Source organism: Dipodomys ordii, unplaced genomic scaffold (assembly GCF_000151885.1).
Source record: "Dipodomys ordii isolate 6190 unplaced genomic scaffold, Dord_2.0 Scaffold154, whole genome shotgun sequence".
Taxonomy (NCBI): domain Eukaryota; kingdom Metazoa; phylum Chordata; class Mammalia; order Rodentia; family Heteromyidae; genus Dipodomys; species Dipodomys ordii.
The window spans coordinates 1,535,175-1,560,215 of record NW_012267370.1 but is presented as its reverse complement, the minus strand read 5'-3'; the positions used below and the strand labels follow the sequence as shown (position 1 = coordinate 1,560,215).

At 38.1% G+C, this 25,041-nt stretch overlaps 1 protein-coding gene across 1 annotated transcript; it reads right to left on the bottom strand.

Annotated features, from left to right (window-relative positions):
• Window positions 1–174: 174 nt before the first annotated feature.
• Window positions 175–24,188, bottom strand: Ccnb3 (cyclin B3). The gene is made up of 9 exons (XM_013032352.1): window positions 24,121–24,188; window positions 20,231–22,838; window positions 17,900–17,995; window positions 13,599–13,691; window positions 7,825–7,962; window positions 6,032–6,187; window positions 4,959–5,108; window positions 465–595; window positions 175–247 (listed from the first exon to the last, which is right to left on the bottom strand). Exons 1-9 carry the CDS (start codon window positions 24,186–24,188, stop codon window positions 175–177), a joined length of 3,513 nt encoding a protein of 1,170 aa, XP_012887806.1.
• Window positions 24,189–25,041: the final 853 nt, after the last annotated feature.

Here is a 25,041-nt window from a genome sequence, read left to right as displayed (position 1 = left end):
ATGTCTTCTTTTCATAAAACATTTAGATACAACATTGGAAATTTGGGAAAATATAAAACAAACTAGGAAAACGAGGAAAGGTAAATGACAAATTCAAGCACAGAATAAATCCAATATATTTGCTTTTTTTTTCTGGTAACAGGCTACTGCCAGAGTGCCAAGACCTCATTCTTATCAGTCAGTGTGTAAAATTTCCTCCAGGTCCGCCATTTCCAAGGGGCCTATTTTAGCAACTTCATAATATACCCTGCAAAAAGAAAGGGGGCTTGGTTCAGTGTATAACAGGCCAAACAGACTTCACTGACAAAACATAGTGCACTTGGTTTCCTATCTTGTTTTATCTCTAGAGTTGAAAGAAGGTTGAAAAGTGTCTGGATCCTCAAGTGAGATACCTCTTATCCTAAAGTTTTAAAGCTTTCCCATAAATGAGCACAAATACAACGTGGATAGAGCTTGGTACTTACTGGCTACAGTACTTGTTATACACAGTCTTGAACTCGCTGTACGGTTGTAAAGTCACCAGTACATTCAATTTCCTGACCAGACAGCGAAGGTCAGAGACCTTATAGCCACTGTGATGTTCCAGAGAACGAATCTAGAAGAAGCAAAAACAGTTACTTCTACTATAGTAAGTATACCTTACCTCTATCTATGCTGTTTCAAGTTCAAACTCCCCACCTGTGGTTTAGGCAGGGATGATATTCAAAATATTGCAAAAATTTATACAGTATAGACACTAACCCATAATTTAGGATAAAGGGATAGAAAGCCTTTTTCTGCCAAGTGTCATTTGGATATTTATAATACTATTTGCAGACAATACCAAAGTTATCAATACAGGCTCCAGGAAGACAAGCCATAAAAAGCATACATGTTAGGCTGGGAATGTGGCTTAGTGGCAGTGTGCTTGCCTCGCATGCATGAAGCCCTGGGTTCCATTCCTCAGTACCACATACATAGAAAAAGCTCCGGCGCTGTTGCTCAAGTGGTAGAGTGCTAGCCTTGAGCAAAAAAGAAGTTTAGAGACAGTGCTCAGGCACTGAGGAGTTCAAGCCCCAGGACTAGCCAAAAACAAAAGGCGTACATGTCTATCCCATAATTGTGCCCAATAATTTCTGAGGCTGTACATAGCTGCAGGGCAGATATTCTCCACCCTTCAATTCTAGGGAATTTCTGGGATGACTATATGCACACATACCATTTATAGGATAGCCCTGGTTGCAAAAGTTCATAGTGAACTAAAATCCACTAAAGTCATAAAGAAATAAGCTGATCTTATTTCATTTCATTTCATTTTTGTGGGTCCTGAGAGTGGGGGTAATCCCTGACCACTTTTGTACAAGGCTAGCATTCTGTCATTTGAGCCACAGCTCCATTTCTGGCTTTTTGGTGGTTACTTGGAGATAAAAGAGTCTCCTTGACTTTCCTGCCCAGGCTGGCTGCAGACCATGATACTCAGATCTCAGCCTCCTGAATAGCTAGGATTACATATGTGAGCCATTGGCACCTGGCTCTGATATTATTTAGTCACTCTTAGACCTAAAGCCAATGACCAAGCAAACTGCAGAACGAATTCAGAGTCCCAACTTAATTGGAGACTATTCCTCATCTCTAATTCTGACATCCATCATTCCATACATTCACTTTCTTACTTAACCATAAGACTGACTTATATGAGATTGACAATTTAATTAAAGATTCCTAAGTAGGGCATTAAAAGCCTGGTACTGATCCAAGCATTGTATGTTTTCTAGTTAATGCAATTGCCACAACAACTCTAGAGATATATACCATTTATACTCCCTATTTTACAGATGAGGGAACTAGAACAGGATAGTTTAAGAACCTTAAAAATAATAAAAGAAAATAAAAAAAGAAAAAGAATGTCTTATATGGCAATGCTTAAGAGCAAAGGTTCTAGAGGCAATCTGCTTCAGTTAAAATTCAAATTCTAACAGCATGGACTGGAGCCAGTTATTTAACCTCATAGTGCTTCAGGTTGCAAATCTGCCAAATGAGGATCATTATAGTAATTATACCATGATTAAATAAATATGTATTAACTTTATTCAATCCTATCATATAATATGCTTGATGGGCAGAGAAAGGAAGAGGATTTATCTATAAGCCAGTGATTTTTTTTCCCTAAACTGTCTTATTTTTCCTTAACTCCTTTTTCTCTAAGTATCTTATGTAGAAGTAGTGATGAGGATTAAGAAGCCCATCAATTTGGAACCCTTTACCTTTTGTCTGAGACACTGCTATAAAAAACAAAAACAAAAAATAAGGTTCTCCTAAATACACTTTTTTTTTTTCGGTCGTGGGGCCTGAACTCTGGGCCTGGGCGCTGTCCCTCAGCTCTTCAGCTCAAGGCAAGCGCTCTACCACTTGAGCTACAGTGCCACTTCCGGTTTTCTGGTGGTTTATTGGAGATAGGAGTCTCAAGGTCTCTCCCGCCTGGACTGGCTTTGAACCGCGATCCTCAGATCTCAGCCTCCTGAGTAGCTAGGATTATAGGCGTGAGCCACCAGCACCCGGTTCCTAAATACAATTTTAAAAATACTACCATTTACAAAGGGAAGTCACTAGCATGTTGATCAGATGACTAACACAGTATGCTGGGCATGTTAATTATATAGCTCCACTTAGGCCCACAATGCTTCATCTTGCCTATAATAGCCTAGTCCCTGGTGTTTCCACTTTAGTCTCCCTCATCCCTTCTATTCTGCCATAGCAGTACTGTTTCAAATCCCAAAACATGAACATGTTACTTCCTTTCCTAAAAGAATGCCTTAATATAGAGTGGGTGTCTTGATGTTGGAGTATATATAATTCAGTGGTAAAATGCTTGCTTAGTATGCATGAGGCTCAGGGTTTGATCCCTACCACCATTTTTTAAGTTAAAATGAGTACTCTTAGCATAACATACAAGATCCCATCAAATTCCATAGCCTCACATTCTGGTGTCATCATTCATCCTTATTAATGGACCCTTTGTTCTAATAATAGAAAGTGTGCTATTCTGCTGCAAACATCACAGTCCTTCAGTGCCTTCTGTCTTTTTAATTATTACTCCCTCCACCTCAGTTGTCTTATCTCATAAGTTCCTACTCATCTTTCAAGATCCTGCTCACAGTCACCTTATTTGTTTAGTCTTTCTTATCTGGAAAAGAGAGTGTAATAACACAAAGGGCTGTGTATGTGAACTATCTGAGTTCAGATTAGGGCTGGCATTCAGCTGATACTCTCAGGTTTATCCAGAAATTATGAGAAAATTGGATTGGGGTAGAGGAAAAATCACAGAAGACAGGAGTCTGATCAAGATGCATTGTACACATAAATGGATATGTTAAATTGAAATGCCCTTGTAACAACTATTTAATGATATTAAAAATTATTTTTGAAACACTGAGATATTTCTATCTTAGTTGGCACAGTGGCTGCCCTAAGCCACACATCCATCCCCTTTAGAGCTCACTAAGAGTCCAAGGGTCAAAACTTGGTTCAACATGGGACCTCTAAGACCAAAACTTCAGAGTTAGGGACACACAATTTTCATTATATAGATTTTTGAGTTCCAAATTTAGTTCCATCTCTCATTAGTTGTATAAACATAGAAGTTATTTCTTATCTATAGATTAATTGTAATAGTACTAATCTTGTGGGGCCCATGCAAGGATTAAATGAGTTTAATACATAATGTGCTTATATCATTCTTAAATACTCCATAAATGCTAATAACCGTTATGACTTTACTTTTCAACAAAATCATTGCCATTTATTAAATGCTCCCTCTGTTCTCAAAAATTTCAATATGATTTGTTCAGGCTCACACAACTTTTTTCATGGTTCTTTTTCAGCATGCAGAGGTTTTTCCCATCAACCATGGCTCAGGGCTTCTAGACAAGATGGATTTAGCAATGGTTGGATAGGAGCTGCTAAATTTGTGAGCATAATCTTTTTACTCAAATTGCATGTTGTGTAGCCATAAGAATTTAAGGTTCTTTAAAATTTCTTTAACTTTTTTTTATAAAATTACATAAGCAGCAAATATGAGTTTCACTTGTAGGTGGCTACAGGGTTTTCAAGGAATTCCTCTTCAGAAAACAACAATAATAGGTATGACTCTGAGCACATTGCTATATACATGGACAGTTACTTTCACTATTTTATATTCTCTGGGTCAATTCTTTCCAAATCTGGCTCCACCAAGGTCTACTTTCCATCATACAGGATAAATTATACATGACTTTAGGCATTCATACACAGTGAGATCGAAGGAGGATATTCTTAGAGGAGGAACACAAAGATGCCTGTGTACCTCTGATCATATAAAGTATTTAGCGAAACAAGAGGTTTTTTATTGTTGTTTCTGTTTATTTTCTTTTTGTCTTGGTTGTTCATTTATTTGTCTTGGGGAGAGGAGGAGAGGGCACAGAAGTGGAGAGACAAAGGCTGTACAAATGCAACAGTGGTACTCATTAGACACTATATTGGAAATGAACCATACAAATTGCAGGTAGAGACAGGAGAGAAAAACCAGGATATATCAAGGGAAGGGGTGATATTTTCCAAAAAGAAATGTATTCATTACCTGACCTATGTAATTGTAAATAAAAATGAAAGAGGCCTATTTTTCTCAGAGACCTGCAAGGGACAGGGGTAAAAGGGCTCACCTCAACCTCATGAAAAACACATTAACTTCACATTAGTCTGTTTTACAATATTAGGTTTTCAGAGAGGGGCATTTTTCAGAGAAGGATATTTCTTCTGAAACGAAGAATACTGTGACTTAGAAAAATATAATAAAATATTTCAATACCACTGCTGCAGAAACTTATGTCCATAAGTTATCCAGGTGTTAAAGAATTCCTGAGAATACATGGCAGATTTGTCACCATTAACTTCCCCATAGCCTTAATTTACACCCTACCCTTCTTCCTATCAAACCTATTTACCAAGTGTCCAAGATTCTTCATGCAGAGGGCCAGGAGGAAAGAGCCAGCTGCTAGCTTGGAAGCCCTCTCAGGGATGTAGTGACTTTCTTGCAGGGTTATCTCACAGATGTAGCGGGACAGTGTCAGTGTTGTCATGCTGGACTGGAGACACTAAAGGCAGAAATAAGACTAGTTCAACAATCAATTTAGAAGAACAGCATCAGGCAAAAGACCTCTTCTCCAATTATCCTACCTCAGGCTCTCTGCTGAAGCAATATACCTCTCCTGCCAGAGCCAAAGCATAGATTCTGAAATTGGCATTGGGATTTGCAAACTTTTAGGGGATTTTGTTTGGGAAGGAAGGGTATTACTGGGTTTTGAACTCAGGACCTTGTACTTGCTTAGCTTGCTGGGTCAGCTGGTGCTTCATCACTTGATCCACTCTTTCAGCCTTGCTTTTTGCTTGTTATTTTGGAGTTGCAATTGCATGGACTTTTCTGCCTAGGCAGGATTCAAACCACAATCCTCTAGATCTTGGCCTCCTGAGCAGCTAGGATTATAGGAATGAACCACCAGCACCTTGCCAATTTTAAGGTTTTTAACCAAATTGTCACATGTATACCCTCTCTTCTGTAGGAGTTATCTACTGAATAATCAAAGTCTCCTAACTCTGATTTTGCCACTGATTCCTTGTTCCCTGCTCCAGAACAGCTCTTTCCCCTTTTCTTGTTTGAAAAAAATTAATCTATAACACAAACAGATACAAGTACACAACATATACTTGTAGGATACAATGAGTAATTATGAAGTGATAGTCCTTGTAACCAATAATCAAGTAAGGAAAGAGAATATTGCCCATAATCCCCTAAAACTTTTCATGTGTCCTTTTCTGATCAAAGGCTGTTTTCTTCTTTCCTTACTCTGCCCTTATCTCAAAACTTCACAGACACACCATACTAATGCTGCATAAAGACTGCTAACGCCATACCAATGCTTTCATAAAGACTACTAACTTTTAACCAAAAGGGTTGGCAGCTACTCTGGATATACAGAAAACCTAGAAGTAGAATAACAATGTGTTTTTGTCCTCTTACCATAGCATATCTTCGCAGAAAATGATAGGCAACGGGAATATTGATGTCATAGTCAAGGTTTGTTAGAATGCTGGCTTCCATAGCAAGCATATCTTCTCGTTGATAAAGGTCTTCACAGATGTACAGGAATTCCTTCAAAGAAGGTGGATAGGGTTCCTATAGATGGAGAGGAAAGGCAGTTACAACCAAGAAGACAGTTTTAGATGAAAGGCCAAGGAGGACAAAGGGAAAGTATATGAGGTAACCATTATTTTGGATCTTTGGAGCATCTCTGAGGGCTGACTTCTGGTTGCTCTGGGTTGCCTTACAGAAATAGAAAGCCAGAGAAATGAGAGGAAGGCCTGTCCAAAGACTGAACTACCACCAGAGGAATGACAAGTCCTGTTGGGGTGGTCTCTTACAGTGTGAGAGTAATATGAGAGGTCTTGAAGTAGTGATCTGTCATCCTGGTCAGAACAAGGAATGAGAAGAAAGTAAGAAAGACATAGAAAACTGAGGTAGTGATGGAGAGATTGCTTGGAGTGGAACAGGTAGGGGCTAAGTAAAGAACCACTGTTCTGGAAGCCCTGGCCTATGCCTTGTTCTCTGAAGGTTAAATATTGGTTTGGGAGAGATCAGGAGGAGGCAAGAAGACCACTGACCCTTTTCCTTATTTGGAGCTCACTGACAAACTCAATTTTCTTTCCCCATCTGTTTCTTCTCCTCCCCTGCCCTCTTGGAAATGACTTGATCAGGTTCATAACTACTTCTTCCTTTCTTCTCTTTCCATCTCCACACCTCCACTTGTGAAAGTCTTTCAATACTTCTCAGCCCTATGAGAGGAAGTCATCCTTTTGACATAGAACTTAGTAGCCAGAGGAAGGGTGCTCCTGGTACCAAGATTTGCCTAAAAAGGGCTCCTCTTTCTCTTCCTCCTACTCCCTTCCTTTTTCTGTTGAACAGGGCACAACTCAGAGGCTGGAGTATAGGATATATCTACAAGTGAAAATAGGGCAGCAGCATAAAGAGGGAAAGAATAAAGAGGAAGGGAGGGGAGCAAGTAGAGCAGGAGGAGTCGGCAAAGGAGAGAGTAAAGGTGCCAGAATAAAAATAAAGAAATCTGGTTGTAAAGTTCTTCAAACTCAACAGAAGTTGCTCCCTTCCTGCTCCCAAACCTTAAAGTTTCATACAATTTCATAGTATAAGTGAAGGAAAAAATGAGAGTTAAACAAGATTACTAGCACCCAGGGAAAAGGAAGAATCAGACAGGTTAGGAGGATAGACTATGGTCATCAATAAAAGGCCAGCTACCCACTTTTATAATACTACTTCAAAAATAATTATTGCACATGAACCGTTTAGACTCACTACCATCTACACCAAACCATTTGCCATTAAATATCTCCTGCATTATGATTTGGAAATGTTTTGTTATATATGTAGATGAAGATTCTACTAGTTGAGAAATAGAGTTGGTGAAGCAAGAAAGTCAAGGGCAGAGAATCATGGACCAAAGGAAATTTTTAAATACTCATTTAATTAGGCTCATCCATCTAAGACACCTTTGAAGAGGAAATAAAAAACTTTGCTGATGCCTGGAAACAAATAAACCACTATTAACAGCCAGCATCAACTTTTCTGCTTTGAGGAAATAGAAAAAATATAGAAAAATATTTGTATAATTGAATACTCAGGTAGATACAAGTATATACAAATACATGCACATATGTGTATGTATACATAAATGTATTCATTCTCTGTTTTAAATAGACATATGATGAGTTACTTCCAGGGCCTTAGGGACTGAGGCTTACCTCAAATTTTGTTGCAATAAAAAAGGCAGTAGAACCAAGAAGTTGTAAATTCTCCTTCTTGCACAATGACGTTGTTAAGTAGTGATCCACCAGCTTTATTGCCAAATACAAGGTCTCGTGACTCATCTCAAAGTTCATCTGGAAGCATATACAAATAGGACACAAATCTGCACATTGTCTAGCTCCCTGTCTGTGGTATCAAGGACAGTCTTAAGCAGCTGTGATTCTGTCAAGAATGTAAAAGCCTCCCCAGCTAATTATCTGCATGTATCCCTAATACTTTTGAGGACCATGACACTATCTGCTTTTACACATTTGGGTAGGTGGTCACTCACAAACCAGAGAGATTCTCTGCCTTCTCTGTGAGTAACCTGAGTGAACATGCCCTCTCTTCTTCATCTCTTATACTCAGATTTCTGCTTTCTCCATTTGTTAGTAATTTATATAGTAAACTCTCCCCTGAGAAATGTATTTCTTTAGTTCTGAAATCCAGAGGCTTGTTTGCTTGCTTTTTTCCAATCTAGATATACTACTAGAATCGCTCAATTGGGTACAAGTACTGATAGTACAGTTTGGAAGATAAGTATAGGATAGGAGAAGTCAGAGTGGGGTTAAAGCATTAATAATATACTCTCTTCTTTCCTTATTGTCTTGTCTTCCTTGTCTTGCCTCTAGCAACTATAAGAGCCCTTTTCCTGTAACCATAGTTCCAGACTTTATGCTGGCTCGAACGCCTTTGTGTGAATCAGAAAAATAAAACTGTCTAAATTGGGTGAATGAAGCTTTTCAAGCTCATATCTGATTAAATAGATAATATCTTTATAGAAATTAGTAAAAGGTGTCTCAGGGTACACAGCCATTACAATGGGAATATACAGGTGGGGAAAAACAAAGCCATTAAGTTTGTTTCCACTCAATCACACTGGCTATTTTTGTCTGTGTACACAGGAGGCACATCAGTCCTCAGTGATACTTCTCACTTATAACCAATCAAGTTCTTAGGCTTCAAGAACTTATAAAAGCTGTCTTCATCTAACATTCTCAATTGACGTGTTAATGCTCTTAACATTTCCACAAAATATGTAAATTACTAGCCCCTGCCTTAAAAACCTCCAAATACAGCCTATTCCCTCTTTCAATGGCTTTAATGGAAAATTCTTCCATATGTTGAGTGAATTCACTCTCCTTGCAATCTCTGCTTCACTGGACCTTCATTTGTATACCATACTGTGAGTGCCAGTACTGGGGCTTGATCTCAGGGCCAGGGAATTATCTATTAGCTTTATTCATTCAAGACTGCCACTTGAGCCACAATTCCACCTCTGATTTTTGATGGCTAGTTGGAGATGAGAATCTAATGGACTTTCTTGCTAGGCTGGCTTTGAACTGCAATCCTCAGATCTCAGCCTACTGAGTAGCTAGAATTACAGGTGTGAGCCACTGGCTTCTGGCTTAAGCTCTTCTTATTTACTATCACCTAGATGACCAAAAAAAAAGGGTTATTGAGAAGCACTAGAGAAACAGATATATGTTTGCATAAGCAAATGAGAAGAGAAGATGGCTGGATAAAATTTAATAATATACATATTAAATTTCTGATCAAATATTAAAAAGGAATTCTGTCATGGGATATGGTTTTCGATCTTTTCAGAAATTTGTATGCTTCTTATTACTGCTTTAGTAAATTAGCATGCATCCAATGGCATAAAACAACACAAATTCATTACACTATAGCTCTGAAAGTCAGAAGTCCAAAATGGGTCTCCCTGTGATGAAAATCAAAATGTCAAACAGATCTGTATTAACAACTTTCTAGAAGTTGTAGTAGAGAACCTATTGTTCTCTAGCTTCTGAAGGCAGCCTACATTCCTTAATTTGTGGGCTCCTTCCATTTTCAAAACAGTCATAGCCAGATTTCTTAAATAACACCATGTTCTCTCTCCCTTTTCTATACTTAAGGACCATTATGATTATATTGAGCCTATTCAAATGATCTAGGATAACTATTCTATCTCAATTTCAGCTGATTAGTGACTTTAAGTCCCCTTTCTTATGTAAAGAAACAGTTTCACAGGTTCTGAGAATTAGGACATAGATACTTTATTTTCCATACTATCCAAAGGAATGTCTTAAGAAAAGGACAAGAAAGGGGGAAACCAATTCAACAGCAATACTCATAAGACAATATGTTGGAAATGATCTGTACAACTTGGGGTAGACCGGGGGAAAGGAAAGAGGGAGAAAAATGAGGGAAGGGGTAACAAGTTAGACAAGAAATATACTTACTACCTTACACATGTAACTGTAACCCTTCTGTACATCACCTTGACAATAAAATTAAAATAAAAAAGAAAGGGATAGACATTGATCAAGAAGGCAGTAAAAGCTACTATCTTAAGTACCAAAAAATGATGTTGGGTAATTACAAAAACTGGAAATTAAAGATAGTAGGAAAGGAAAATAGAGGGTCATGACTCTGCAAATAAATGGCACAGTCAGTATTTATATAGCTTCCTTCTAGTATCCCCACATAAGAACATGGCCACTCATAACACTATTTTCAATATTAACATCAAAATATGTGGGTAATATCTGAATAAGTGCTTATAATATATTGACTTTTTAAGGGTACTGGGGCTTGAATTCAAGGCTTCATACTTGCTAGGCAGGAGCTCTACTATTTGAGCCATGTCCCTAGTCCTTTTTGATCTAGTTATTATTCAGGTTAGGGCTTGCATTTTTGCTTGAGCCATCCTCAGATTGTGATCCTTCTACATATACCTCCTGCTTAGCTGGGACCACAGACAAAATCCACAACATCTAGCCTAATTGTTGAAATGGTGTCTCACTAACGTTTTGCCTGAGCTTGCCTTGACCCTCCTTCCTCCCAATTTCTATCTCCTAAGTAGTTGAAATTTTTCCAATAGTTACAGTAATTTTCCCTCCTTGAATGTAAAATAATACCCTTCTAAAATAACTATACAACTTGGAATTACCTGAGAGTAGTGTAATCCTTCTGGTGGCAGCTCTTCAGTTATGAAGATGGTTATTATAGCTCCTATAAATCTTCCTCACCTCAGACCACATAACTTGACTTTCACTGTGCATTATATAATATGGTTTCCATTGTTCTCAGCACTAGCCTACACATTAGAATCTTTGTGCCAATTTGAAAAAAGAAGTAGTGATCCAGGTAATTACAAGCATCCAAAGGACAAACAGTAGTATAGAAATATTCTCTCCCTCCCTTACAACTGCTTCTACCAAAAGCATTCTTCCCAGTCCTTCATTAATAACTGTTTCCCTATCTGGAGAAAGATCTGAAGAAATAAAGGGGAAGTCATAAAACCATAGAACATATAAAAAAAGTGCTCAGCCTTGGACTGACTTTAAAAATCTGATTAAAACATCTAATCTAACTCAAAGAGCATCTTCTATGAAGATGAATAAAATGGGTAAATAATCAGCTATATGAAAAATGTTAATTTTTATGGAGAAAAATTTTTAGAAATCAGCAAGTATCTACCTATATAAGCTTTCCATTCTCAAGAACTGGAATAAACTTCTAAAAATGTATATTTTCAAGATCTAAAAGAACATAAAATCTATGAAAACAGAATCCTTTGGAATAAAGGAAGACTAGTTCTGATAAAAAAAAATTAGTCATTTAATTTTTTTAAATGTGAGATAAATGGGCATTGATGGCTCATGCCTATAAACCTAACTACTCTAAGGAGACTGAGATCTGAGAATCAAGGTTCAAAGCCAGCCTTGTCAGGAAAGTCCATAAGACTCTTATCTCTAATTAACCACAAAAAAGCAGAAGTAGAGCTGTAGCTGAAGTGGCGGAACATCAGCCTTGAACAAAAAAGCTAAGGTACATTGCTCAGATCCCAAGTTCAAGCCCCAGTACTACAAGCACCAAAAAAAGTGTAATACAGTGGACTTCATATTAGATAATGCCACAAACCAAATTAATAATCCCAAAAGCTACCTCTAGAAATTCTCCCAAAACAGAAATTTAAGATGGTGAATAAAAACTTGAGAGATGCCTGGAGCCAGTGGCTCATGTCTGTAATCGTAGCTACTCAGGAAGCTGAGATCTGAGGATTACGTTTGAAGCCACCCTGGGCAAGAAAGTTGATGAGACCCTTAACTGCAATTAACCACCAGAAAACCAGAAGTGGTGTTGTGGCTGTGATAGAGCACTAGCCTTGAGCAAAAAATCTCAGGGACAACACCTGATTTAAAGCCCCAGTACTAATAACAAAGTAAACATTTTTTTAAAATCCTAGAGAGACAGTGAACAGAATATGAAGACATGTTCTCCTCCTTTTCTGAAGTAGAAAATGGTCAAGATTCTACCCAGGCAAATTTCAGCAGCACTGAAGGAGCCTTGGAACAGTCAGACCCTGCCTTGCTGTTGGCTACATATCTGCATGTGGCAAACTCATCACCTGATGGTACCTGGGACCAGTGTAGAGAGCCCTTTACCTGGGAAAATGGGGTATGGCCAGAAAGGGCTTTGTCGTGAACCATTTGTAAAAAATCTGTTTGGAGTTAGGGAGGAATTTATAGCACAGAGAGGAGATCAGATCCCTCTCTGAAATCTACTGAAAGTTAGCCATAGTCACAGTATTTGTAGGAAAAATTAACAGAAAAGAATAACAGAGAAAAGATAGAGGGGTAATAGTATCAGAGAAATAACTGATAAAATTCCACAAAGATCGAGCCTTTAGATTAAAGGAACTCACACTACACCAGTCAAAATTAAAGAAAACAGATCCACATGTGGGAATGTCACACATGATAAAATAGACTACTTATATTCACATATAATAAAATACATGAAACTACATATTAATGTAAATTAACATAGCATACAGAACTTTATTAAATATGTGTGCCTGGCTAAGGATACCAGCAAACCATGTTCACTGCAGCTTGTTTACCATAGCTAAGATATGCAATCAACCCGGATGCCCTTCAGGGGAAGAATGGATTAAAAAAATGTGTTATGTATACACAATGGAATTCTATGCTTCCATCAGGAAGAATGACATTGCCCCATTTGTAAGGAAATGTAAAGACTTAGGATAATTATATTAAGCGAAGCCAGACCCAAAGAAATATAGGGTGCATGGTTTCCCTCACTTATAGTAATTAGACTGTGCCTATAAATCAACAAGTAAATACAATGGATAATAAAAGACAAAAAATTACACTTGGACATGTTAAATTAAACAGGACTCTAAACATTCACACAGTGAGACCAAAGGAGGATACAGGACAGGATCACAAAGGATCAATAGTTATTTGCATATGATCATATAAAATGTTGTTTATCAAAATGAACTTCAAGAAATGGAAACAAGAGGTTTTTCACTTTACTTTTTGTGTTTTTTTTTGTTTTTCCTCTTCTGTCATTGTTGTTGACTTCTATATTTTTTGTCTTGTATGTAAGTTTAACTGTTTGGAGGAGAGTATGGGGAAACACAGAAATGTGGGACAAAGGGTGAACTAATTCAGCAGTGAGAATCAATAGATACTATGTTGAAAATGAACTATACAACTTGGGGGAGAGGGAGTTTAGGAGGAAAAAATTGGGATAAAATGAGGGAAGTGGTGACACTGTTCAAAAATACCAGATCTATGTAACTGCAACCCCTCTGTACATCACCATCACAAAAAATAAATTTAAAAAATATGTGTGCCTGGGCCACATCCCATGAAAGAGAACAAAAGCTCCTTAATGCAGCTATTGTCAGGCTTACCTGTACCTCCACTAACCAGTCCACAAGAAGGGCCCTCATATCACTGGTGAGATCCGTCTGTTTGTCCATGTAATTTGTAAGTATGAAATTTTCCTGGTGTCAATGAGAAAGAAATGTTTCAGTTCAAATTTAAATTTAACAATAAACTTCTCTTTCATAGTTCTAACCCATTATTTTCAACTGATAACAGATATGAACAGCTCCAAGTATCTATTTCTAGATAATTTCTAGTTATGCTTGAGAAATGAACACACAAAATATTCATGTGTCAAGTCAAGCACTAATGGTTCATGCCCGTAGTCCTAGCTACTCAATAGCCTAAATATGAGGATCTTGGTTTGAAGCCAGCCCAGTCAAGAAGTTTTTGAGGCTTTTATTTCCAATTAATCACCAAAAAGTTGAAAGTGGAGGTGGACTCAAGTGGTGGATTTCCAGTCTCGAATGAAAAAAGCTAAGAGATAGTGCCTAGTAAGTCCCTGAGTTTAAGTCACTCTACCAGCCCCTAAAAGAAATCTTTCTTTCAAGTGTTAGAATGGAAAGTGACAAATCCAGGAGGAATGAGAGCAAGAATAAACTGTGTTTAAAGACAAACACCATACAAGTTCTGGGCCTTACATGCAATTCAGTTTAAAGCACAATGCCATGCTGTGCTCAGACTGCCTATTATAAAGCAATTCCTCTCAAACTTTAACATACATATACACTATTTGGAAATCTTGTAATACCAGATTTTGATGTAGAAGGTGTGAAGTGGGGTTATGTTTCTGCATTGCTAACAAGATCCCAAGTGAAACTGATATTTCTGAGCCAAGGCTTACATGTTTAGAAAAATAGAATTGTCTCTAAGGTACAGGTAGTTCCAATTTACCATATTTAAACATTTTTTAAATTTTATGATTGGAAAGGAAATGCAAATCAAAACAACTATGAGATTCCATCTCATCCCAGTTAGAATGGCCAACATTGTGAATTTGGGCAACAACAAATGTTGGCAGAGATGTGGGGAGAAAAGGAACCCTATTGCACTTGTGGTGGGAATGTAAACTAGTACAACCACTCTGGACAGCAGTTTGGAGGTTCCTCAAAAAACTAAACATAAACCATCTTATGACCCAGTCATATTATTCCTGAGCATCTACCTAGAATATCACAACCAGAACACCATAAAAATACTTGCACATGCATGTTTATTGCTGCACTATTCACAACAGCCAAATTGTGGGAACAGCCCAGATTCCCTACAGTAGATGAATGGATGCAAAAAATGTGGTACCTATACACAATGGAATTTTATACAGCCATTAGAAAGAATAATATTATGTCATTTGCAGGAAAAAGGGTAGAACTAAAACAAATGTTAAGTGATATAAGCCAAGCTCAGAGAGACAAACAGTGCATGTTTTCTCTCATGCAGAAGCTAGATGTAAAATATCAAGACATAATAAATTATACATGTCTTTAGGCATTCACACACAGTGAGACCAAAGGAGGATACTCCTAGAAGATGAAAAGAAAGGCACAATGTCTATGTGCATCTGACCATACAAAATAATATTTATCAAAATGAACACCAGAAAGAAAAACAAGAGGTTTTCTTTTTTCTTGTTTTTGTTTTCTTTCCTTTTTGTTCTGTTTGTTCACTCTCATCTTTGAGAGTGTAAGGGGAGACACAGAAATGGAGGGACAAATACAGGGTGAACAAATTCAACAATGGTACTCACTGGACTCTATGTTGAAAATGAACTCTACAACTTGTAGGTGGGGATAGGAGGGAAAAAACTGGGAGAGAATGAGGAAAGGGGTAACATTGTCCAAAAAGTAATGGACTCCTTACCTGACTTGTATAACTGTAACCCCTCTGTACATCACCTTTATAATAACAATAAAAACAAATACATAAAATTTTATGATGGGGCAAAAGTAAGACACATTCAATAGAAACTGTACCTCAGGATTTTAAATGACATGTGGTATAATCCTTTCTCTCAGTGCTGGATATGAGCAGCAGTCAGCCATGCATCATAAAGAGAAACCAGCCTATATTCTATTGTGAACGGTGTAGCTCAGCTAGGATATTCCAACCTATGATATAAGTTTAGCTGCTTATAACTTCCTTTATAAATTGAGAAATATCTGTATATCAGGAGAAACATGGACTCTAAAGTCAATTGTCTTCTGTCTATACAGGATGAGATACTAATACATCATTTTATACATGGCTAAAAAAATTAGTTGGTAAATATCTAGCTCTTATCTGTTTCACTAACAAAGAAGAAAATGTGAAGTTGATAAATACAATTGGTAAAAGCAACTGGCAGATTTCAAAGGCAAAAGAAATCTCCAGGTTGGAGGACTGAAACAAAGAATGTGATTTTACATATGATGCCAGAAACACACACAAAGGAGAAACATAGCTATTTAGAAAAATACTGCTGGGTGCTGGTGGCTCACGCCTGTAATCCTACCTACTCAGGAGGCTGAGATCTGAGGATCACCGTTCAAAGCCAACTCAGACAGGAAAGTTCATGAGACTCTTATCTCCAATTAACCACCAGAAAGCCGGAAGTGGTGTTGAGGCTCAAGTGATAGAGCACTAGCCTTGAGCTGAAGAGCTCAGGGACAGCATCCAGGCCCAGAGTTCAAGCTCCATGACCAACCAAAAATAAAAGAAGAAGGAAAGAAAACATACTACTTGATGACTAATCTGTCTGAGACTTTGTTATTGTTGTTATTGTTGTTTTGTTTGGGGCAGTACTAGGGAAGAACTCAGGGTTTCCTGCTTGTTAAGCAGGTGCTCTGTCACTGAGTCATGCCTCCATCATTTTTGAGAATAGTTGTTTTCTCAGATAGAGTCTTACAGCTCCAGATTGGAACATATTTTGGGCCTTCCATCATAGCTGGGATTATAGGTTCAAACATCACATTCATCTCCTTCTGTTAAGATGGAATCATGAAGATTTTTCTGCCTGTGGCTAGCCAGATTACAATCCATCTGATCTAATCCTTAATGAAGCTGACTACTGTGTGCCACTGTACTCAGCTATGGATTGAGAAGGACGTCTCACTAACTTTTTGTCCTTGAATCACAATCCTTCAATGCTTAGCTTCCCAAGTAGTTAGGATTACAGGCTTGAGTCACCAGTAACCAGCTGTCTGAAACTATTTTTTTATTTTTTAAAAAGTTTTTTTATTGTGAAAATACTGTACAGAGGGGTTACAATTACATGAGCAAGGTAATAAGTACATTTCTTATCAAGCATTGTTGCCTCCTCTTTTTTTCATCTACCATTCCTGCCCTCCCATCTCCACGACTACACTCCCCCCACCCCCGCCAAAGTTGTAAAGTTCATTTTTCAACATAGCATTTCGTACATCTCATTGTTGCAATGGGTCCAATTGTATCCCTATTTAAACAATTTGTTTTTTTCCCTTCCCCTCCCCAAATTATACCAACATCAAATACAGTAAAAACAGGCGTTATACTGTGGGGGAGGGACATACAAAGCAACAAAACAATCACCTTATAAATATATTAGAAACAATAGCAAGAAAGAAAAAACCCACTTGTGTCCTTACCTTGCGGTTCATTTTGCCTAACATCATCTTATCAGAGCTTTTCTGCTTGTCTCAGACATACACTAGTTATTGCAAATAAGGAAAGTCATGGAACCTGTGTTTCTTTGGGCCTGGCTTACTTCACTTAATTTTGTTAAGCAACTCTACATGTTGATATATAGTCCTTAAGATAATCAGACTTCAATCCTACTAGCTCGACCATATATACTAGTTGTGTTACTCTGGGAAGTTTCCACCATTATGTAAAAGAGAGGTAATAAACACTTATCATCATGAAATTATAAGAGAATTAAGTAAGATAATGTCCCTTAATACAATGTCTCACTCATAGTAAGCTATAAGTGCTAGTTGTTGCTATTATTATGATTTTTCTGTACCATCATTACTTCCCCCTTTTTTGTTTTTTGGTCAGCCATGGGCCTTGAACTCTGGGCATGGGTGCTGTCCCACATCTCTTCAGTCAAGCCAAGCCCTCTACCACTTGAGCCACAGCGCCACTTCCGGTTTTTTAGTGGTTTATTGAAGATAAGAGTCTCATGGACTTTCCTGCCCAAGCTGGTTTTGAACAGTGATCCTCAGATCTCAGCCTCCTGAGTAGCTAGAATTATGGGCATGAGCCACTAGTGCCTGGCTAATCTCCCTTCTAAATTTCATGTAGAAAGGTAGAATGGTGAGAAAAATAAAAGCAGAAATCATTGTCCAAGCCGAGCTACCTACATACATACCTCTCTTTCCTTCAAGTAAGCAAAGATATCCTTAGCATATTCTAAGTTGAAAAATAAATCATTATTATCATCTTCAATAGCTTCCAGTTCACTTTTCTGCCAAAAAATGTCAACAAAAAGACATATTAGGAGGAGGCCAAGGAAAGCTTAGCTTATACATATGAAGAATGACTCTTTTCTCCCCAGTCTTATTCTACTAAGATTCCTTAAGCCTCATGTATCAGAGAGCACCCCAGGACCTTCCATTCATTTTATTGCTGAGTGATCAAGAAATACCTAGTATTTGAGCACCAGTGGCTCAGACCTATAATATACTAGCTATATTCAGGAGGCTGAGATCTGAGAATCATGGTTCAAATTCACCCCAATCAGGAAAGCCCATGAGACTCTTATCTTGAATTAGCCAGCAAAAAGCCAGAAGTTGAGCTATGGCTCAAGTAGTTGGGTTCTAGACTTGAACAAAAAAGCTAAGGGACACTGATCATGCTCTGAGTTCAAGCCCCAGTACTGGCATGCACAAAAATGCCTAATATATGACTGTTCTTCCCCAAGAATGAGGCACCCTATTTATATGTAGGCTCAAGCCTAAAAAAGACATTTTATTATTTCAGATATACTGTACTACCTGGCTGCTTGTGTTTCTTGTTATATTTCATTCAATTCTTTGATCTTAGTAGCCCTTTCTTCTATTCTACACTTTGACCCAGGCTGTTTTGCCTGTAAGAAGAGTATTTATCCTCCTGTTGTTAATTTTCAACCCTTCTTTTTTGTAATTTACAATCTGGAGATCACTTTCTTTAGGAGTTGCCACTGTGAACTTTGCCCATCTTTATTTGGGGTGCAACACTACTGGGGTTTGAACTCAAAGACTCATGCTTGCTATGTAGGGACCCCCTCACTTAAGCCACTCTGTGAGTCCCTTTATGTGTTCGTTATTTTCAACATTAAGTTGTCACTGTATGCACAGGCTAGCCCAGACTGCAATCCTGCTTATGCTTCACCTTGTCACTGAAATGACAGTTGAATGCCACTGTACCAAGCTACTGGTTGAAAAAGGAGTCTCAATAACTTTTATGTTTGGGGTAGTCTCAAACCATGATCCTCCAATCTCTAAGTGGCTAGGATTACTTGTTTGAGCCACCATGTCCAACAACTTTGCCCATCTTTGACAGAATCCCACTCCAATTCTGATGAAATAACAAAGATATAATATCCCAAATGAAACTGTAATCACTGATGCAAAATCCAAGTAAACAGCACAATATTCTAGATCATTATAGGTATAAATACTTCATGATTACTTTAGGTTTATGACTATGCTAATCAAAAAGTCAAAATATTCTCTAAGGCCAGCTTGATATAAGAGAAAAATGCGAAAGAGCCTGGTAAATGTATCCGATATTGTAGGTTAACCTCAGGCTATGAAAGATGAGATGATTCTGTATTATCACCACTTATTAAATAAAACTAGAAGTAAACCCCTTAAATAATTATCCTCTCATTATATGGCGGGATCTCTCTTAACCTAGTATACACAGCTCAATTGCATAAATAAAACAGCTCAGTAATAGAGCATGTATTTTGCATGTATAAGGCCCTGAGTTCAACACTCAGCACCAAAAACACTATCTCTACTAATGGATATCACCAAGAACACAATTACATTTATATAATTTTGTGGGGGAAGGGGAATAACAAAATGCTGAAACAAGGACACAGGATGACTCATTGCAACAATAATACTCACTAGACACTATGTTGGAAATGAACTTTACAACTTCTGTGGGTAGGGGAGGAGTGAGGGAGGTGGGAGAGGGAAGGGATAGTAGGAGAAAAACAAAGGAGGATATAACAATGTTCGACAAGAAATGTACTCATTACCTTATACATGTAACCACTCTGTACAGCATCATTACAATAAAATAAAATTTAAAAAATTAAATTAAGTTAAAAAATAATAAGTTGATGTTTAACAACAAGTAATAAACAGTACTTTAAAAGAAACTCAAGCCATGTGCTGGTGGCTCACGTCTATAATCCTAGTTACTCAGGAGGCTAAATTCTGAGGATCGCAGTTCAAAGCCAGCCTGGGCAGGAAAGTCCACTAGACTCTTATCTCCAATAAACCACCAGAAAACTGGAAGTGGTGCTGTGGCTCAAGTGGTAGAGCAGTCGCCTTGAGCTGAAGAGCTGAGGGACAGAGCCCAGCCCAGAGTTCAAGCCCCGCAACCAACAAAAAAAAGAAGATGCTCAAGTAGTACCTGTGGCAGAAAGAAAAAAAAAAAATATATATATATATATTTAGGATAAAAAAAGAAGAGAGATAATTACCTTTTGTGATATTTTCTTGTTCTGAAACAAGAAAGGTTGTTTTGAATTCAATTCACAGGCACTAGTGTTGCTAGTGGTACTTGGCTTGGCTGCATTGTCCAACGTGCTTGCTTTAGATGAGAAGTCATTGCTCAATGTACATGAGCTGTTCTCAACTTCAGGGATCAATTTTTTTAAAAAAGTGTTCTCTTTATGTGTAGAATCATTTTCCAAAGCCAATGGTTGCTTAAGGAATGACTGTTTCTGAGTGACCAATTTTTTACTCATGGCTAATGCCTTTTGAAATAAAACTCTTTTATCACTGATGGCCTTCTGAAAGATTAAGGGCCTTTTGAGGATGTCTTTGTTCTCAAGAATGGGATTCTTATCTAAGGCCAAGGGCTCTTTTAGGGGAGCCCCCTTTTCATTGTTGGATTTGACTTCCAAGGTCAAAGGTTTCTTGAGCTGAGCCTCTGTGTCAGTAATGTGTTCCACAACATCATGATTGGTAATAGCAAAATGCTTCTTCAGAATCAATGGTTTCTGGAAGGAAAGCTTCTTCTTAGCACTGGGCTTCTGTAAGGGACAGGGCTTCATCTGGGTAGCCAGCTTGTCAATGCTACCAGAGATACTCAAGTCCAGCGGTTCATTAGGGTACTCATCATTGGTGGTCTCACAGAAAGCTAGCTGCTTCTTTAAGATCTCCTGTTCTTGGTAAGTGGGCTTCTTTAAAGATAATTGCCCCTCTAAGTTTGTTGCTGTTTCAGCAGAGGGCACTTTTTTCCAAAGTAAAAGCTTATTTAAAGGTAAATCATCTTTGATGGTAGGGTTCTCATGAAAAGCCAGCTGCTTTTTCAGGAAGTCACTTTTTATATCAGTCTTCTCTTGAAAGTTGAATGCCTTCAGAAAACAAGACTCTTCTTTATCAAGATTACCATAGAAAGAAAATGGTTCCTGAACAAAAAGTTTTTCAATTATAGGATTCTCCAGAAAAACCATGGGTTTCTTACTATATGAGTCTTCTTCAGTGGTGGTGGTCTGTAACACTGATGGCTTCTTTGAGTGGGACATGCCCTGTAGAGTAGTATTCTCTTTAAATGCAACTGAATCCTGGAAGAGGACCTCCTCTTCAGTTTTAGGCTTCTTCCTAAGTGGTGGCTTCATAAAAAAGGAATGAATTTCTTCAGTAATCATCTCTTTGCAATCTGATGGTCCTTGACAGAAAGGCATGTTCTGAGTGGTATACATTTTTGTCTTTGAAGGCATGGTTTCTTTTTGAAAGGAAAATGGTTCCTGAGTATGTGAATTCTCTCCAAACGTGGTAGTCGGCAAAAATAATGGTTTCATGTAGGACACTATCTTTTGAGTGGAGGGTTGTGGTTTCTTAAAAGGTACAGGCTTCTTGATAGGGGCGGCCTCCTCCATCACACATTTCTTGGTCAGATCCAAAGCCTCCTGTTGATATGAGTTCTCAGTGGGAAACTTCTGTGGACATAAAGTTTTCTCAGAGGTGACTTTATCTTCCTGGTTGGTGTAATTCCCTTGGAATACAAATGACTTTTGGAAAAGGGCATTCTTCTCAGTGTTAGGCCTCCAGAACATTGGCTCCTTAGTGGGTAACTCATCTTTATGGGTGACTTCCCGCACTTCTAGTGGCTTATAGTAGCGCATTTTCCTCCAAGTGTTACGTTTCTTCCTTTTTACAAGTGGTAATGTCTTCATGTGAGTTGTCCTCATGGTAGTATGTTTTTTTTTATAGGTAGTTTGTTTCAGACAAGTGTTGGATTTGTCACTCAAATCTGTTTCTAATGACCATGGCCTCTTAAAGATGGCCACCTGCCCTTGAATGGGTTGTTTCTTCTGCATGAGAGGTGGCTTCTGGAACTCCTCAGTGGTAAGAGGACTTCCTATCTCCTGACATACTAATGATGTATTCGAACAGGATCTCTTCCTCTCAATAGTGTTCTTCTTTTCAGGAGTATAGTTCTTCTTTAAAAATGGCTCTGAGATGAGGGCTGTCTCCTTAGCTGTAGATTTCATCTCAAAAGCTGATGATACTGTACAGATGGGATCCTCTTCTAGGCTTATCTTCTGCAAAGCCAGTGATTTCTGCAAGATGGATCCCTGTTGCTCAGTGCTGTGCTCCTCTTGCAATGAAGGTGGTTTCCCAGGAAGGTATTGCTCAATAGGATCCATACTGGAGGCCTTCTCCTTAGAAATGGTATTCTGTAACATCAGTGGAGTCGTTGAATAGACATTTTTATCAGTGGTATTCGTCTTCTTATTTAAAGATAATGACTTCTCAGTGGAAAGTGACTCTTCAATTTTAGCCTCCTTCCCAAAAGTCATTTTTTCTGTCCCAAACTCGTTGTCAGTCTCCTTCAAGGATAGTAATTTCTCTAATAGGGACATCTCTGCATCATTTGTGCACTTCTCCACTGCCTTCTTGATAAGGGTTGGTTCCTTGATAGCGCATTCCTCTTTAGAAAGGAATGCGTTTTTAATGAGAAATGCTTCTTCAGTGGGTAGTGTTTCAGACTTGCTGGGTATATCCAGACTAAGTGGTTTCTCCATTATGCTTGACATCAAGGTACTAGAATGTACCACTGGTACAGCTTCCAACTTACACCTGCGAATGCAACAATGCCTTTATAAGAATAGAGTTTCTAAGTTCTTACCTACCATTATATTATGCTATTATATTAAGTAAAATCATGGAAGGGAAAAGAGACAAAATAGAGTGGAAGAAGGGGAAGGGATGGGGGAAGGACCCATCAAGTAAGAAGTGTGCTGCAAGGTTTCTATGTCTAAGTCCCAAAAATTTTCTACAATATTTCTCCTGAAATCTATATTATGATTTCTCACATGTGATTGTCATCTACATACAAAGGCTTCTATTATAATACTTATCACAATATATGAGCATCTACTTAAGTATCAGTCTTCCTCACTAGTTGCATTTACTCATCTTTATTAGTATCAAGTATATGGTAAAATGTAGATTGAAATTGAATATTGTTTAAAGAGTAATCAGAGAGGCAGCCTGGTAACTAACTTTGGTGACATCTAATCACATTCTCTACAGACTGGACTCTTCAAGACATGTTTCCCAAAGAAGAAAATAAAAATACCAAAATAAAAATCTGTCATATAAGTCAAATACCAGGCTTCATCCTGAAGAGGATTCTATAGCCAATCACATCTGAGGCCCTGAGTTCAAATACTAGTACCACCAAATATTTGATATATATATATATATACACATATATACATACACATACATATACACATAATAATTAAATGTGGCTAACTCATTGGAAGACTCTAAGTCAGCATGAGAAGAGAATTAAAGGCAAACAAAATCACTAGTTTGAGCAGCAGCAGCCACAAACAGCATTGAATCATGTGGTTCAATTTACCCAAATCATTCCAAATTGGTGAGAGTACACAGGAGGACTGAGAAGGCAAAGCATTCATTATAAATATATAAATTTGTCTTATAAATACATAAATATGAGTTTTCTTTTTTTGAAAGTGTCTTGTTATGTAACACAAAATAAACTTGCAAAGGGAAGGGGTGACATTTTCCAGAAAGAAATGTACTCATTACCTGACTTATTGTAACACCTCTATACAAAAAAGAGTAACAAATAAAGAAACAAAGAACAAAAAAAAGAAAGAAACAATAAAATAAACTTGCACTCATTTTATAACTCAGGCTGTCCTTGAATTTGTGATCCTCCTGCCTCACAACCTCCTGAATGCTAGAATTATAGGCATGTGCTACTGGGCCCAGCAATACACAGTTGCTGTTGAGGATGTTTAAAACATTCTGAAATTAATCACAATATGTAAATGAAATGGTTTTGCAGGAACCAGATCTTGAACTGTCCAGGTACACTTCCACCTACCAGTCATGCATGACTATATTAGCTGGAGGTAAAAGTCTGCTCTCAGCCCTAGATGGCTGCTTCTCCATCCTTGCTGGGCCTGCAATCCTTCACAAGTTACTGGTGAAGTTTTTTGCTTTGTTGCAAATGTACTATTTTGTTTTTTGTTTGTTTTGGTTTGGTTTTTGGGTTTGGGGTTTTGTTTTTTTTTTTTTTTTGGTCCGGTCGTGGGGCCTGAACTCTGGGCCTGGGCGCTGTCCCTCAGCTCTTCAGCTCAAGGCTAGCACTCTACTACTTAAGCCACATCGCCACTTCCAGTTTTTTTCCTGCTTATGTGGTGCTGAGGAATCGAACCCAGGGCCTCATGCATGCAAGGCAAGCGCTCTACCATTGAGCTAACTTCCCAGCCCCGCCAATGTACTATTTTGTAGGTTTTATTTTTTCTCCTGCTGACAGGCCTTCATAGGAATGATCCTATATTATTAAATACTCAGTGCAAAGCAAGTATTAATGTGAAATACTTGGACTTGCACTTTCTTACTCCTCCCTGCATACACATGTGCATAAAGTGTGCTCTCAGTCTAGTCATTTAACTTGCCCTGCTAACTCTCAACCACCTTCTATTGTGTAAGATAATCTCTTTCAATAAATGGTGCTGGGAAAGCTGATTATCCACTTGCAGGGGGCTGAAACTTGACTCCTATCTCTCACCTTATACAAAAATCACCTGTAAGCCCTGCATTGGTGGTTTGCACCTATAATCCTGGCTGATTGGGAGGCTGAAATATGAGGATCATTGTTCAAAGTCAACCACAGAAGGAAAGTGAATAAGACTTTTATCTCCAATTAACCACCAAAAAGCCAGAGGTGGCTCAAGTGGTAGAGTACCAACCTTAACCGAAAAAGCTAAGGTTCAGCTCCAAGTGAATCAAAGAACTCAAC